The 13,242-nt window shown below is 40.4% G+C and overlaps 2 protein-coding genes across 3 annotated transcripts in view; one reads left to right on the top strand and one right to left on the bottom strand.

Annotated features, from left to right (window-relative positions):
• cdc42se2 (CDC42 small effector 2) lies at positions 1-8,266 on the top strand. 2 transcript variants are annotated; one of them, XM_084052603.1, is made up of 4 exons: positions 1-256; positions 2,729-2,827; positions 3,483-3,565; positions 6,368-8,266. In XM_084052603.1, the coding sequence occupies exons 1-3, from the start codon at positions 203-205 to the stop codon at positions 3,555-3,557; spliced, it is 228 nt and encodes a 75-aa protein (XP_083908729.1). In that variant the 5' UTR covers positions 1-202; the 3' UTR covers positions 3,558-3,565; positions 6,368-8,266. The 2 variants fall into 2 exon arrangements, with proteins under 2 accessions (XP_083908729.1, XP_083908728.1); XM_084052602.1 differs by having other exon boundaries at positions 10-256; positions 2,726-2,827.
• Positions 8,267-9,598: 1,332 nt separating this feature from the next.
• Positions 9,599-13,242, bottom strand: part of LOC311048091 (uncharacterized protein) — a 5,623-nt gene continuing 1,979 nt past the window's right edge. The window contains exons 4-9 of the mRNA XM_084061127.1: positions 13,134-13,199; positions 12,403-12,561; positions 11,717-11,776; positions 11,577-11,606; positions 10,949-11,122; positions 9,599-10,401 (exon numbers count right to left, since the gene is read on the bottom strand). Of these exons, the coding sequence (XP_083917253.1) occupies positions 10,204-10,401; positions 10,949-11,122; positions 11,577-11,606; positions 11,717-11,776; positions 12,403-12,561; positions 13,134-13,199 (687 nt within the window). The 3' untranslated portion in view covers positions 9,599-10,203. The remainder of the gene's footprint in view (positions 10,402-10,948; positions 11,123-11,576; positions 11,607-11,716; positions 11,777-12,402; positions 12,562-13,133; positions 13,200-13,242) is intronic.

Here is a 13,242-nt window from a genome sequence, read left to right as displayed (position 1 = left end):
TTCCCTGAGGTTGTGAAGGAGTGTCGAGCGCCCCCCCCCACCCCACCCCACCACCCAGCGGTCTGTCTGTCTGTCTGTCACCAGCTTCCTGCAGAGTGTGTTTGTGTCACTGCTAACTGTGTGAACAGGAAGACAGAAGGAGTAAAGTGAAACGGAGTGAAGCGAGAGAGGAAGTTGCTGTCGCCTCTTTGTCAGCCTCAGAATGACTGAGTTCTGGGTGTGTTTCAGCTGCTGTATTGCAGAACAGCCTCAACCGGTGAGTACCACCTTGGGTCTTTCTATATGGAGGGGCGGGGGGGTCAAACCTCTTGAGTTTAACCACTTGATGAACCCTACCGTCCCTATTCGGTGGTGAACATTTTAGCGAAAATTGCCAATCTACAAGCTCATCGTCAATTTTCGGCCAAGATATTTAGTGTAGAGCGAAAAGTGTAGACCTATAGGTATAGTATAGGCCTATAAATCGATTCCTTGGGGGACTCCACTCAAATGTTATTGATTGATTGATTGATTGAATACTTTATTAGTCAGAAATGTAAACAGAATGAGGTATGGTCAGACATTAAGGCTAAAAGGAAGGATAGCATATACGGTTTAAGTGGTTACCTCTGCTGTGCTATAATATTTAATGGTGGGCAAGCTGTTTCAGGTGAGCCCTTTAGCAACACATAATAATGTGCAGAATTCCTAGCCTACCAGTGAAATCAAGCAAGCCTGAAAAACAAAGGTTTTTGTATGTATTTATTTTTTCAACCGCGGTGTCCTGTGACATTGGTGTGGGAGCCAGCCACATCCTCCAACATGATTAAAACAAAACAAATCATTGTGTAATTGCTGAACATTGTGACATTGGACAACCAGTTGTTATTGTCAGGGAGGTAGGATGGATGTCTGCATGGTGACATTACAGGCACAAGACCATCATGAGTGTGAACCCACGTGTGTCTCATTCTATGCGTTGCTTTCCATACAATGGCGTCAGGGTCACCAATGAATGACATGTTTCTCAGTTAAATGATGCATTCCTCTTCTCAAGGAGGTGTGATCAATGTCATGTAAATATTGTAAGAGTTATAAATGACAATGTGCAGAAAACAGGTGAAATGTTAATTTCACTTAAATGTTCTCTAATAATATAAGTAGCAGACCTATAAGGTCACAACACGGTGCGTTGTGTGCTATAGATAGACTATTTTCACTATTAGTTGTAGAAAGACACATATAGGGCTTAAAGGGGAATACCACTCATTTTCAACATTGAACTATGTCAGTAATACACCTTAAATCTGTTGTGTGGAAATGAGAACAAAGTCTGGAAAATTGATTGTTGGGGACGGGGTCATGTGATCAGTGACATACGTGTGACATACGGAGCGGAAGGTGTACTCTTTGGCCCGCCCTCTAGGCTGCCTCATTCAGTAGAATGGGGAATCTCACTTCCTGCTGGAACAGCACGACTTGTAGTAGTTTATAATGGCATATGGTTATATATCACGTTTCACAAGACATGGTACGTGTAGATAATAGAAATCAATTGGCTGAAAATGTAACAAGTCTTAACTAGGGATGGAGCTCGAAAACCGGGTCCATTATATACCCGGGCATGAATTTATCGAGACCCGGTTTTCGATAAGCTTTAGGCTTGTCGAGCCTGTTATCGAGTGTAGCGGCCCATGACGTCATGTCTAAACTATCAAAACAAGAGGCGATCAAGAAATAAATCTAATCACCCACGCTGGCACAAACATGTTGGTCTAAAAGTGTATTGATAGCTGCAAGTTGTGCCAAACAGCGCTGTCCGTCCCTCAGTCTATCGTTGCCGAAAATGGCAGATCTACAAGCTCACAACGTGGTGCGAACAGACGCAGTGTGAGCTTGGAGATCGGCCATGTTTGGTGCGTGACACCGTCGTACGATGACGGTGTATACATTGCGCTTTTAAAGTATACATTGCGCTTTTAAAGTGACAGTACACACATTAACCGTTTCTTCAATATTATTTTCCAAAAGTAAAAAGGTCACTTGCCTTCTGTCTGTTAGAAAAGTACTGTATTTGAAGGCCCTAGTAAAATGTAGTGCAAGTGATATATTTTGGTTAAAACAAAGAAAAAAGAATAGAAAAAATAACTATGCATTTTTTGTTTATAAAAAGTTGAAGAGACATGGAGATTTTATAGTAATTATTACAGTACTATTCATAATATAAAGCCATTTGACACTTATTGCACATTATATGAATGGTTGTTTTAATGATAGGCAAAAATATTTTTTACTTTTGTCACCTTCATTTAATTTTAGATAGTGGTCAGCCACAAACTCACTGTTAAAGCTGGCCAATAAAAAAAGATACCGGTTCTGTTCAGAATTTTTCACCTCACGTCTTTTTTCTTAATAATAGAAAAAGATCGATAGTGGGCTCGATAAAAGCTCGGTTCGATAAGCAGCCTCGATAAGGTGCTCATTATCAATAAAAATTAACGAGCTCCATCCCTAGTCTTAACTTTGCACTGTTTCACATGGGATCACATGACCCCAACAATCAATTCTCCAGTTCTAGGCAACACTTTGTTCTTATTTCCACACAACAGCTCTAAGGTGTATTAATGACATAGTTCAATGTTGAAAATGAGTGGTATTCCCCTTTAAGTGGTTAAACTGTTTTCTGTTGTTTTTGATGCACTATTCTCAGTACTAAACGACTTTCCTCCTTTGTCTTGTTTGCTAGAAGAGGCGGCGGCGAATAGATCGTTCTATGATCGGAGAGCCAACAAACTTTGTTCACACCACACACGTGGGCTCGGGGGACATGGGCCTGGGCCTGGCTTCCGTACGTACAACCCCACACCTCTATTCACAATGATACAGATTAGGGCTGGGAGATACGACTTCATACCGATATCACCATTATTTCAAACTCATGCCTCGATCACGATTAATGAACGATTATTTAAAAAATGTGAAAATATTTTTGGTTAATTGCCCAGCCTTAGTACAACGCAGACTTTTCTTAACCCATTCAATCCGGGAACGCATCTGTAATTTTAGATATCTTTGGCTATTCAGAAATAGCAGATCTACAAGCTCATGAGCTTGTAGCTCTGTTATTTTTGAAAAATCGTGAAAATGTGTGCAAATCTTTAAATGTATATTTTCTAAAGCGAACATTTGTAAAATATGTTGCTCCAGGGACCCATGCAGAAGCAAAGATTTGAGTTACAAATGTTCCCTTTAAAAAATATATATATTCAAAGATTTGCACACATTTTCATGATTTTTCAAAAATAGCAGATCTACAAGCTCATAGCGCGGCACTCGGTGCCGCGCTATGAGCTCGTAGATCTGCTATTTGTGAATAGCCAAAGAAATCTAAAATGACAGAGACGCGTTCCCGGATTGAATGGGTGAAGAATGATACAGATGGTACAATGAATCATGATCAGTTCCAGGTAATAATGTGTAACCCTATGTGTGTGTGTTTGCAGGTGGATCTCGTTCAGGCCCAAATGAAATCTAAAGGCGGCTACAGCCACAGCGGATCGGAAGGTTCTCAGTTATAACCGACCAGGTGAGACGGGCTGCCGAGTCCTATGGAGATTCAGCAAGCAGCGCGTTATTGCAGGCTTGTCTTTTTCATCCCATTACCACACAGTCATGGAAGCTCAGCTTACACTCTGTTTAATGCAGTCCTTGCATGTTTTACTGTCCCAGGCAGATCAATTGATTCCTCCCGGTAATGCTGGTTTAAAGAGACTTTAGTTGACAGAAGCAGCTCAAGCACATTGTTTCGTGAATGTATTGGTGCTCATTTTATGAGCACCCATACATACATAAGAATATTGCTTCCTTGTACCACAGAATGCTACTGATACTTGTATTCATTTAAAGGATGAAACGAGACTTTCCAAAATGTCTCATGCACTGATCGTAGGAGACATCTTCAACTCTGGGAATGCTCAACAAGATTACAGCATGTACAGTATATTACAACAGGAAATGTCACTGCTCTGGAAATATTCTGATAAGAGCACATTAATTTTCAGCCTTGCATCCCTATTTTGACCATGTCATCATTAGAATAACATATCTACAAGCTTCACAATGCATCACATGAGCTTGTAGGTTGACTTATTTTCAAGTCAACGCAGAGAAAGTATAAAATATGGCTTAATTGGTTAAAAGAAGCTAGAGTTCTGCTTCCCTTACTGGACATACAGGTCAAACAACTGCTGTCTGTCCAGTCACCACGCCCCCAATATTTCAGGTCTCAACAAGCAGTTAAAAATCACACCCAGTGTGAAGTGGGCGGTGTGGTCATCACAGTGGTCATCACAGTGATGGAAGCTCACTTTAAAAAAAAGAGTTTTTTTTTTTGAGTGCATAGTCCTATTTATAGGTTATTCATTTCATCATGTGTCCCACTAGCCAATCACAGTGCTGAATAAAGTCAGCCAATAGAGTCAGCCAATCACAGTACAGCTAGGGGTGTACTAATGTAGAGGGGTGTGCTTTTATGGGCCAATCACAGTGCAGCGAAAGCTGTACTAATGAGGTGTCCCAACCCCACTTATAGGGGCGGCTACGCCGCCCAAAAACGTCACACGCTCAGCGCCGTGTCATCCTGCTGGTGTTTCCAAAAATGCGGCCCTCCCATTTTAGACAATTAAAAACATACGCTGCACTAGGGGTCTTGTTGAACACGGCCCCTTAGTACCATGACTCTAAAGCGTTGTGTAAAATCATTGACCAGAACACACACAAATTGGACCTTGGTGTATGAGTTGTCCCAAAACTACAAATCTAGCTACCTGATATCCCCCAAATAACACTGCAAAGCTGTGTCACAGACAGACAGACAGGATAAAGATATAGTTAGAAAATGGTTCTATAAGTCAAGTGGATGGCAGAGTTCACGCTACAACTATAACAAATACAATGGCGTGGTGTGAGCGTCCCTTTAGTTTATCCAGAGGGTTTGTGCGGAGTGGTCACAGTGCACACTATGCATGTCCAGTCTGCTGAGCCACTACAACACACCGGTGCACTTAAATCTTGCTGCTCCCTGTGAAACTAGAGAGGGACTCATGCTGATGACTACAGTAATAACCTTTTAAGCATTGGCATTCCAGTATAGTTTAGTTCAGTGATTCCCCCAGTTTGATATGCATTAGGCCCCAAACCCCCATTTGATACTTCTATCTCTGGGACCCCAGTCTACCCTGTAATATCCTCAGTACTAGTATAACTGTGAGAGTGTACAAATGGAACGGGTCCATTTGGTCCCATTTGTACACTCTCAGAGTTACAGATTTGCAAGGGTCCATTTGGACCCCTGGTGGTCCCCAGCCTGGACGTTGATGACCAGTGCTCTACAACAGTGGTTCTCAACTTATTCAGGTTGCGACCCCCCCAAAATAATCGGTTCCACTAATAAGTATTTTGAAAATAGTCAATCTACAAGCTCACAACGCCTGTAGATTGGCTATTTTCAAATGTGTCCCTCTTTCTTAGGTAATATTTGACAATTTGGCCAATGTTTGAATTTCTTTATAGTACAGTTTGTTGATTACTTTTGACGGTATTAAAAAGGTCTAAATTGTCACTTAAGACATGTGCAGATACCCTGTATACACAGTGAGAACACAATGTTGCACATTCAGCAAATCATCTGGGGACCGCACTAAAATCATTTGGGGACCCGACCCAGGCACACGTTGAGAACCACTGCTCTACAACACACTGGTGCAGTTAGATCTTGGTGCTCAGTGTGAAACTAGAGATTGACTCATACAGTAGCTGATAGCCTCGTTCCCAGCTTTACTCATTTGCGAAGAGAAAAGCCTGGTGACGACCTAATGCAGAGAGCATAGATATAGACAAATCCACAGACGCGCTGCCTGTAGGCAGCCATAGCTGCGGTGTCAACGCTCCGCACCGCAACACCGCAGCAATGACTACCTACAGGCAGCGTGTCGGGGGATTCGTCTATAGAAACCTAGACACCTCATTGGCCTCTGCAGTTCATTGGAGCGACCTGTATCGCGGCTGCCATTCTGCCAAATCCTGGAAAAGACGCTTTGTGATTGGCCAGTAAGTCAGGTCGCTTGCCTTCTCCAAAATGGCACCCGAGATACAGACGCCCCAGAGCCGGAGGAGGCGTCTGCCTTTGTCTATGGCAGAGAGTGTCTATAGGGGCAGGACTTCTATCGCATGTATTTCCCCCGGAAAAATATATGTTTTCGACCAATCACAACACTCGTTTCATTCACGAGAGTATGAAACTAGAGATGGACTCATACAGTAGCTGATGACTACAGTAATAACCTGTAACTTAACATACATTAAATGTTCCTTTATTTCTCTCTCACAGGCCGTCAGATGTTTGTGGAAACTACTGTTTGTTCATTTGAGGAAGCATTTTCAAGAGCAGTTCATGTCTGTAACGGACACAGGACCAAAATATGAAACCACTGCTTTTTCATCATGTTGTACATAAATCTATTTTTGTTTTTCTGTTTCTTTTTTTTTTTTCTTTTTTACGAAAGCACTGCTATCCATCGCCTGCCATACTCTTGCACTGTTAGCTAAAGCGGGGTTTAGAACGGCTCATGATCTTTGGTCAGATGTATGCTTGTGTGTATACTTTCAAAAGTATTTTTGCTGTTTTAGCTCATTCAGATGCCTGTATTTATTGTTTGATTTTTTTTTTAAACGGGAGGTCATGGTGGCTGGGCCACTCTGGAGAATTTTGAACGTTCTCTTGTTCCGTTCTGAAATATCGGAGGCTTTTCAAACGACAGGTAGCGATAGCAAGGCAAAAAAAAGAAAACTACAAAAAAAAATACCAAAAAAAAACGTCTGTTCACTCTTTTATTCTGAAAAGCACTCATAATTCACTGAGTTGCTTTCAGGGCCAAGAATGCTGTTTTGTAATAAACTTGAAATGAGTAGAGCACACTGGACCAGACATTGTACACTTACAACTTTGTTTATGAGTTTTTGCATTGATTTCAACAGGTTTGTTTTGTTTTTGTTTTGTGTTTTTATAAAACATTTAGAATTAACCACATAGAGTTTTAATAAAGTAGAAACTTCTAATCTGCCTTTATAAAGTTCATTTTTTACTTTTCCTTTCCAAGTAGCCAACCAGTATGGTTTTTAACTACTTGAACCCTATATACTTAGTTGATCGGTGTCCAGCAGGGCTCTATACTTGGTCTGCTCAATTTTCCCTCTACACCAAATTCCTTCACCGAAAACAGCAGATGTATAAGCTCAAAAAGTGTTGCAGCGCGACGCGTTTTGAGCTTATCGATCTGCTGTTTTCGTCGGATGTTGGCCCCCAGAACGGGGACGCTAGGGTTCATGTAGTTAAAGCTGAGATCCTCAACTGGTTTCACTCTGGTCCCAACTTTTACGAGTAGAGAGTCGGGCCCGATTTGTCAAATATTGTATATATTCAAATATACACTATTCCTGTATTAAACTGTGTTTTCGTCCCATCTCTGTGAGAGCATCTTGCGGTCCATTTTCTGAATCCCAACATCACTGGTTGAGAGTCACTTTAGGACACAATAGGCTGAGCATGTCATTTCTTTTGCTTACAATTATAATTGTACCTTGTTCAACGTAGCTCATTTTGCTTTCAATATTGATGCGCTACTGTTTATAATTTGTTTCGGTACTATTTGCCAATCCACCCCCTCATTGCATTACCTCAAAAAACTGCCTACCATGGAAATGTCAGTAGATGTTAAAAGGTGTTGCACTGAGCAACCTAGTTTTGCCCTTTATGGTTGTTGTCCCTGATTGTATCGTCTGTCTTTTACCAGTGTTGACTTTGCTGTTGTAAAGAAATCTTCGTCTCACCTTGCTTGGAGAATGTGGTCTTAAGCCCGATTCGTAGTTCGTATCGCGTCTCGCTTGACGAAAATAGCTGACCTATCACATGTGTGACGTTGTGAGCTTGTAGGTCAGATGTTTTCGGCGAGCGATGGCATCGTGTCACGGAGCGTTAATTAGGCATTAGCATATAGCCCTACAAATCCTTAACTAATATTACATTTGTCCCTACTGGTCGAATTCATTGAGGAGAAAACTTTCCATTCCTTCTCCTGTTGACAAATAAAATAATTCCCCATGAGCAAATAAGTGCATGGACTTTACCAGAAGTCATATCTTAATAAACCATAACCAGCAAACCCAGAGTTCATCATTATGAAACATGAATAATTGTGTTCAATAAAGATTGTTTCATATGAAAATGGAATGTTTCATGTACATTTTTGTTCATGTCGTTTAACGCTTAACACATTGCAACTTGAACATTGTAATTTCCACAGTCAACACTGAAAGCCTCACAGCTAGAAGGTCTTGGGGACGCTGTGGGCACTGGGGCGTGTTCTCTCCTCTGCGTCATCAGTGCCCATACCCTAGGTGGGGTTGGCGAAAGGACCTTTCTGTGTGGAGTTTGCATGTTCTCCCCGTGTCCCTTAGGGTAGGTACCCTCACAAAAAACATGCAGTAATCCTGGTCTCTATACTTTCTCCCCCTGGTCAGCCGGGGCGCCTGATGGAGGGGAAAGGAACTGGTTGGAATAACGTGTTCTTTCCACGCGCTACGTCCAACCGGGGAAACTCCCCCCTGTCAGGTGAGAAGAAGTGGCCTGCTCACTCATGCATTGAAGGAAGCATAAGCTCAGTTCGGGCCTCTCCCCAGGCCAGCAGAAGGAGAGTAGTGCCCAGGATTACATGCTTAGGCAATTTGCACTGGGTGAAAAAATGGGTTACAAAATCGTGGGATAAAAAACAATAACCCTGAAAGCACATTTTTTTTAAATTCCTTGAATTCAAGTTATTTAAAATTAAGTAACATTAATTGTTTATGAAATGTATTTATAAATGACTACAAACAAATGCAAGTCTCATAGTTATTTAATATCTATGTCTTGTTTGTGATTGTGAGTATAGCCTGTCTATTTTTCTCACATGGAACTTGAGAGATTTGAGACCAGGTAAGTTCTTATATTAGTTTCTTGCTCACTGATAGACCTTTCCTTTCCTTGTGGAAAATAGAACCTTGAGGCTTTCAGTTTACTGATTAAACAAAACAGGAACTGAAACAGGTAGGCTACCAACAATCGGGTCAATTATGTTGTAAGAACAAAAGCTCACACTGCATACCTCTAATACCGCAACACAAGATATGCCATCTCCACCTTAGATATGAGAGTAATTTAATCCTTGCCCTTAATTGTGACCTTGTCCTTTGACCTTTTCGACTCTAAAGTTAATCATCCCTTGGCAGTCAGTGTTACTGATCATTCCCTTAAAGTTTTGTGAACATCCATCCATTCTCCAGCTATTCGCTAACAGACAAACAAACAAATGGAATAAGCCAGTGGTTTTCAATTTCAAGGACCCCCAGTTTACTATTCATTACATACACCACAGAACCCCATAACTCTGAGATTGTACAAATGTGTACACTGAGTTATAATCGATTTTCATAAAGCAAGGCAGACTCAAAACAAACACCATTAATTCATTAAATATAAGCACTTAACATGCTAACACACATTTTAACACAGCTGTGATAAAACTTGATTTTTAATGTCTTTAGACTTACAGAATAAAATAACATGATTAGATACTGTATGTAAAAGTATCAAAGATGGTTAATAAAAGGACGATCCACTACGTAACAGTGTTGGCATTTTTACTAAACAGACTGAAGTTTCCTGAATCCTGATGTCATTGTTTTCACGCTTTTATTGATATTTACAGTTAAGTGTAGAGAGACAGGAAACAGAGTCAGGGAGTGACATGCAGCAAACGTCCACCTAGCCTGGGAATTGAACTTGGGATTCACTGTCAGGCATCAGAGCCTATGTGTACGCACCTCAACCACTGGGCTATTGGTACCCCTATGATTCACGTAACACTGTTCTGCTGTCGACAGGTACAGGTGTTTAACCACATGAACCCGAGTGTCCCTATTCTGAGCATGTAATAATAGGCTGTTGTGGAGTAAAAAGTATAGTAAGTATCAAGAATTGGAAAGTAAAGTAAAAAAAGAAATACCTTTAAACAGCACTTGAGTAAATATACTTAAAATTACTTTACACCACTGGTTTAAACCATAGAGGATTATACGTGTAATGGCTTTAAAACCCACAGGATCTCCCAGTGGAGTGACAGCTGTCAATCACAGCCCGAGCTCCAGCCCCTCCTCGTAACCATCGTTACTGTGGTGGTGGTGGTGGTGGTTGTCTTCCGGTAGATCACTGGTCAGATCCGCCCCCTTCTCAATGCTGTCCTTCAATTGGTTGACAGCAGTATCCTCAGTCTCCACTGCTGGGTTCATGAGTGGACTTCTCAGAAGCTGATGGGTCAACATCAGGCCCTGGGAGCGAGAGAGAGGAGTAACAGTTATACCACTGTATAGTTGGATATACATGTGATGATCACATTTAAGGGTAGAAATAGGGGCCATCACTCGCAGCCAGTGGTGGAAAAGGTACTCAGATATTTTACTTAAGTAAAAGTAGCAATACCACAATATAAAAACACTCTGTTGCCTGTGTTAAAAATGTTACTTGAGTAAATGTACAAAAGTATTGACAACAAACTATAAAAGTACCAAAAGTAAAAGTACTAAAATGTAGGAAAATAGCAGATCTACAAGCTCACAACGCATCGCATCGCGACGCGTCGAAAACTGGAAATGGTCAGCAGTAATGTAAAGTATACAGTATATGACTTCTAGACAGTGAGCTAAACATGGAAAGAATTGTACTTTTTCTGTAATATACATTTAAGGGCTAAATGAATTGTACTATTTTGGACTAATTAAAACATTTCAACCCCCTTCCCTTTTAAGCAATTAATTGTAGCCTCTGTTATTTGGAGATTAAGTTCATATTAAGTGTGTGTGCATGTGTGTTTCCCACCCTGCGGCTGTTCTCTTTGCTCTCCAGACTGTTGTCTGTTGTCTCTGTGTCAGACTCCGGTCCAGCTGCTGTCAGTAAACTCCACTCCGGGTTTCCCTGCACCTGACTGGTGGTGGAGGAGTTAGACACACTGGCCTGGACCACATCTGGATTGGACTGGACTTGCTCCACACTCTGATGTAGTAAAATATAATAAACATATCTATTATTATAATGAATGTTCTTTCACATTTAACATATCGTTGCTGTCAGGTGGAAACCTTGTATGTCCAAAACTGTTACTTTTCAGGGAATGGAAAAAAAAGAACCTGTGTTCCAATGGATCCAATGTAGTTATTATTAAGTCATAAGCTGTTGTTAATACTTTTCATTTGTTCAATGTTTATAGAACCCACAGATAGAGTCACGTTCAAAATGTTTCAAATCACTAGATCGGCTATCTTTGCTACTTTTGCCAGACACCCTTGTATGATGAAGTAGGAGTAGGGCATTCATTTAAAAAAAATATATATATATGTTGATAAAAGGTTTCTGCCTGACAGCAATGATATTTTAGTTGAATATATATGTATATATTAGATGAATTATTATATTTATAAATATGAGATTTGATTTGTTGCCAGCTCACCTCCAGAGACAAGTCTGTCTGTTCAAAGGCCTAGAAGAATTGACATCACACAAACAGAATATGACATCATCAAAACACACTTCAGGTTAGAATAGTAACAGCTATTAAACTGTGCGTGCGTGCGTGCGTGCGTGTCTTACTGCGTTCTCTGGGTTGTCTTCTAGATTGAGTCGAGCTTGAGCTGTCCGCTGGTCTACACTCTGAAACAACACACACACACACACACACACACACACACACACACACACACACACACACACACACACAAACACACACATACACACACACACACACACACACACACACACACACACACACACACACACACACACACACACACACACATCATGAATGCTCACAAAACACAGCAAGGGTAAGCTAGTTGTGGGCACATTTGGTAGAAGACGCACTAGACTAGATCTGTTTTGCTAAATTAGTAAATCGTAAGTTAATTGTATTAGTCATTATAGATTAATCAAACTAATAGGCTAGATTTAATAGATTATTAAAAAATAATCAATAATTTCATGAAAATAATCAATCCTTATTTTGTGTCATTATAGGTGAAAGGTTTCCAAAAATGACACTTTAAAAAAAGTGAATATAGTCAATACAAACTTGTGACGTGTTGTGAGCTTTTGGATCTGTTATTTTCAACTGTTGTGCGACGAAGTATAAAATATTGCTTAAGTGGTTAACTAATTCGTTGATATATAAAACCTTAAAAGAAAAGGAAAATAAACCATTACTTGAAAAAGTAGTCAATAGAATAATCGGTAAGTAAATAATCGACATTTGCAGCCCTATTAGTCATGTGACCTCTTACCTCTGAGGACTGTGACTGTGATGAAGATGATGATGATACTGATGATGATGAGGAGGAGGACGAGGAGGAGGACGAGGATGAGGAAGAGGACGAGGATGAAGAAGAGGTGTTGCCTGTGGCAGCTGACTGAGACTGAACGGTGTTAGGCCTCACTGGAACCTGCAGGACACATCACGTTAGTCCTGCTTTTATGACACATACTAAATACACTCACAGCCTCCCCAGAGCTTACACTGACCTTAACCAACCCATATATAACCTTAACCAACCCATAAATAACCCATACCTGTGCTTAAACTTAAACCTTACCAACAGTATACTTAACCAGGCCTTAGCTAGACAAGCTTAAATCCTCTTATCTCTTTTCCCTACATTCTCCTATATTTTCTTACATAATACTGTAAATACTGTCACTTCTTTTTTTTTTCTTCTTTTTTTTCTCTTGCTGCAGAACAGGAACCGTCTGAAAATCTGCATTCTGAGAGGGCGCAAAGGTATTTTAATGACCTTTTATGGTGTTTGTAATGCTTTTCTTCCTGTTAAATAAACTTTGAAACTTGAAAACCAACCCATAAAATGTACCACTCAAACAGTGCCTAACCTCAAAGACCCCCAAAACTTGAATATGCTTTAAACACATTTCCTGTAATTCTACATAACTTGTGTAAAACATTTCTTTTAATATAAATGTGTAACTTGTATGATTATATTTCCCCTCCATGTGAACTTACCTGATCCTCCATTGTGGAGGGTCTTCTCTCTGCCATTGTATTGCTGATTGGAACTTCATTTTCAATCTGGAAGAATAAATACAAAAAAAAAAGTGTCAAATCTGAAAAA

This window comes from Gymnoscopelus microlampas, assembly GCF_963454915.1.
Source record: "Gymnoscopelus microlampas genome assembly, chromosome: 1".
NCBI classification, from domain to species: Eukaryota; Metazoa; Chordata; class Actinopteri; order Myctophiformes; family Myctophidae; genus Gymnoscopelus; species Gymnoscopelus microlampas.
The sequence above is the reverse complement of the archived record's forward strand: the minus strand, read 5'-3'. Positions and strand labels throughout refer to the sequence as shown.